At 40.5% G+C, this 4,190-nt stretch overlaps 1 protein-coding gene across 1 annotated transcript; it reads left to right on the forward strand.

The window, feature by feature from the left end:
* Positions 1-1,091: 1,091 nt before the first annotated feature.
* On the forward strand, positions 1,092-3,987 carry LOC106537141 (taperin; the record flags this gene model as incomplete). Its single annotated transcript, XM_014034514.1, is given in 3 exon segments — positions 1,092-1,266; positions 2,027-2,145; positions 2,792-3,987. Coding segments are annotated over 3 exon segments (357 nt in total), but the record flags the coding sequence as incomplete, so codon positions are not given.
* Between the last annotated feature and the right edge of the window lie 203 nt (positions 3,988-4,190).

The following is a 4,190-nucleotide window of genomic DNA, read 5'->3' on the forward strand; positions in this document are numbered from 1 at the left end:
AGCATTAGCTTTATATCAGCATAAATTCTAGCTCCATACAATGACATTTTAAGTTAGAAATTGCAGTTTTTACCAAGTGCCAAATATTACAGACAGTAATATTGACAGGGACAGTTTTTCAGACAACTAATTGCATGATATGATTTTGCCCAATAGCTGTTACCTAGAAATATGGAGGGTTAATGTTAGCTTTAGCATTAGCTCTGTGCAACAATGRCTTTTTAAGTTAGTAATTGCAGYTATTACTAAATGCCARATATTAATCAGATACGGTTCTTCTGGTGATTTATTACACACAAKATGATTTTTGCCCCTCCCTAGATGGTACCTGGAAATATTTAATGTTAGCTTTAGCTTAGCATTAGCTCCACATTACATTGACTTATACAAGTCACTAATAGCAGTATTTGCAAAGTGCCAAATCTTAATCATTGATAGTTTTTCTGATGAATTGCACCGTATGATTTTGCCCAACCCTAGCTTAACGTTATACCTGGTTTTTATTTCTCAGGTTGCTCAGCTGTGGCGGCCATTTTGACTGAGGTTGACTCAAAATTAAAGCTGTAGATTGAGACAGTTCTGTGAGTTTTATATCAGAGGGTAAAAATGGATGAGAGTATGACCTGTCAGCCACAGTGTGCCTGTCAGCACCACCTCCTCGCCTCCTGAACCTTTGAACCGTGACGAGCTGCAGCCAGTTTTATGAGCATCGTAAAAAAAAAAAGAAAAAAAAGGAGAACGACTCACGTAGTTAATCGGAATAATCTGAGATGAGTCGTTTGGGCCTTGTAGAATAATAAAGCAAAGTTCTGTCAGTTTGTGAGATCAGTCTGAAAGACTTCCTGTACTCTGTTCAGATCAGGGTCCACCTGAGACCGGATCTGGTCTWCTGAAGTTTGACCTCTGCATCAGCCAATCAGGAAGCTCTGAGCTGTTTGTCCTTTTCCAGCAAACAAGTCGACAACAACAACAAAAAAACAAACATCCAAGCCTCCAGAATATGTCTGTTAGCACAATATCTCCTGAACCAGTGGACGAGCTTTAATGAAATCCTCTCAGCTCATTCATTTATCTTCGGCTTCTTTTTGCAGCTAAAGATCTCGTTCAACGAGTCGAGCCTGCACAGCACCTACGAGTATCCGTCTGAGAGCAGCGTGTGGGACAGCGGGGACGAGGAGGACGAGGACAAACGGGACGAGCAGCCGAGCATGGTGGGACGGATCCACATCCCCCGACCCGGACTTATCGGCTCGGACAACGGCAGCGGTGAGACGAGCGCCTTTTAAAACTTCTGTCRGTAAAAATCTGCAGAGAAGTTTTATTTCAGGGCGAAACAAGCGACTAAACAGTCCCAGAATATAAAAATAAATGAATATTAGAAGAAACAAAACCCCTGTAGTTAAACGTAGACAAAACCGAAATAATATATGGTTAAATGATGTCTGAAAATAAGTTTGAAGTCTAAAAATGGTCATTTATTTAGAACTTAACCTAATGTTGACACTTTTTTTTATTTTTTTAAGCTTGAATTCTGTTTTTTAGCTGTAATATTTTTTGCAAAATGAGCCCTAACTAGTGAAGTTTGAGATCAGGTCACTGTGTTGTGAGTTTTAATTTATTCATCCATAAATTACTGAGATTTTCTTGATTTAAAGCTAATTTTTCAGTTTTTATGACAAACATTCTGACAGCTGCAGACAGTTAAACAAATGTTATTTAGGAGCTGAAATTAGAAGTTTYTGTGCACAAAACATTAAACTACAAAAGTGAAGCAGAATAAATGAGGAAAAGATGTCATTCATTAGTGTGATTACAGAGACCCCTGCTGGACAAACTGAACACTACACTCATTTAGTTTCTATCTCTGTCCAAGTCACTTTTTAAATAAATAAAAAATAAGCCGATCTTACCAAAGTGTTTTAATAAACAGGGATGTGTTTATCCAAATACAGTTTATAAAAACGTGAAATAGAAAACAAGACGTCTGATTTTTATATTTATTATTATTTGCTTCTCTTGCTTTCAGACCTCTCCAGCTACATCCCCAAACACTCGGTGGACTTCAGCGCCTGGCAGGAAAACAAACACGAGGAAAACGTTCGGCAGGAGGACGCCGGCTCGCCGCAGATCACTGAGGAGGTCATGGTGAGAACACACACACACATAAACACACACAGGTTTGTTCTTCAACCCCGTGGGGACCTTCCATTGACTTCCATTCATTTTTTTTAGACTTTAAATCCTAACCCTGACCATATACTCTAAAATTAACCTCACAGTTAACTCGTCACAGAGCTTCCTACAGCAGGTATGATAACAAAACTCAAAGTTTAGAACCATTACTTGTAGAAAACCACCCGTTAGATTTAAAAGACACCTCGGAGCAAATAAATGTGACTTTGGGTTTGTAAATAATCAGTGTTGTCTCCATCAGAGGGTCATAAAAATGAGATTTGGGTCAAATATGAAGAGAAAAATCAGATTTCTGTCACCTTTGCCTGAGATTTGAACACTAACGATGCATTTCTAAGATCATTAGCAGCATCACGTGACAGGATGTGTTTCATCGACCACTTTACACGAGCAGTTTGTGCTCACAGTACGTGTTGAGGATGAGTCTCAGCTACTGCCACAGCAAATTTGAGCTCCCTATCTGTAAAAGTATTAGTTATAAACATCGTTCTTCCTCTGGCTTTCAGCAGGGGGAGATGGTGAGACTGCATTAAGACTTTTGCACAGTCCTGATAACCTGWAAGTTGTTTTTGTTTGTTTGTTTTGTTTTTGTCCTCAGCTCACTCCGGCGGACAGCTCGTCTCTGTCCGACTACAGCAGCGAACCCGCCCTCTACTTCTGATCGACCAATCAGCTGCGCCRTAGCAGAGCTCACAGGAAGTTCAACCTGATTGGCTCCGGTGAGGAGGAGGAAGCAGCTCTGGTTTATTTTTTATTTAAATTTTTTTTTAATCCTGCCATTCGGAGCTGCTATCCGAGCATCATCTTCCTCACGATGAAGCAGCTGGGCTGTTTTTTTTTTGTTTTGTTTTGTTTTTTTTCCTCCTCCTCTGATCTCAGACAGTTGATCTGTCAGCACCGCGCCTCCTTCAAGCTCCGCCTCTTTTTCACTTTAGGACCAAAAACTTAAAACATAAATAAAAATTAAAATAAAAAAAGAATAAAGTCTGTATGGCCACGGTGAGCTCAGTGTTAGAATGGCAACATGTCATAAAAAAAGAGAAATAAATAATCTGGAGGACGTTTCTGCTCACGGCAGATTTAAAAACAAAAACTTTTTTTTTAAACAGTGAAAGGGTGCCACATTTGTTTACGTCTGTTTTTGTACGTGCACGTTTTGATTTCAGCTCTTTTTACTGGATCGCCTTTTGTTTTTGGTTTTTTGTTTCCTGCTGTAAAATAATGTATCAAACTTCTTATTTGGTGACGGAGGAGGAAACTTGTGCACCCTGCAGAGAGGCGGGACGAGAACCTGTCAATCAATCTGTAGCAGCTTTCAGTTCTTTTATCGGGGAAAAAAAGTGACCTTCGCCAATAATGTCTGTAATAATTTGTTTTTATTTGGTGACTGTAAAAYGACGGCTTCTTGTGTATTTATTCAGATCTGCACGTCTGAACGGTTGTTTGTTTGTTTGTTTGTTTTTGTTTGGGGAACGCCGTCGCTCCGCTGGATGTAATCGTGTACTCCGACATTCCGCAGGTTTGTTTATGAACAAACAAGAAAACTGTTTTTTAATCCAGATTTTTTTATACGCATCGTTTTGGTTTTTCTCATCATGCCAACAGATTGAAGTATTTCTGTACAGTTTCCAACACGAACATCTGGAATCGTCTCATCAGTCCTTAAAGCTGGATCTTTGTCGTCTTGGATGTTTCATTTTTATTTTTTGCACTGTCATGCTTTTAGCTGCGTTTTGCACCTCATGAAGTCATTAAAGGAGGACAAGAGTTTCTGCTGATGTGAAACCACTAAAACTCTTCAGCTGGTTGCCATGTATATTCAGCTGAGACTTTGCCACTCCTCGTCGCTGTGACCCCGCCCACAGACTAACAGCCTCGTCGCTGTGACCCCGCCCACAGACTAACAGCCTCGTCGCTGTGACCCCGCCCACAGACTAACAGCCTCGTCGCTGTGACCCCGCCCACAGACTAACAGCCTCGTCGCTGTGACCCCGCCC

The sequence above is a fragment of the Austrofundulus limnaeus genome, unplaced genomic scaffold (assembly GCF_001266775.1).
Source record: "Austrofundulus limnaeus strain Quisiro unplaced genomic scaffold, Austrofundulus_limnaeus-1.0 Scaffold2147, whole genome shotgun sequence".
Taxonomy (NCBI): Eukaryota; Metazoa; Chordata; class Actinopteri; order Cyprinodontiformes; family Rivulidae; genus Austrofundulus; species Austrofundulus limnaeus.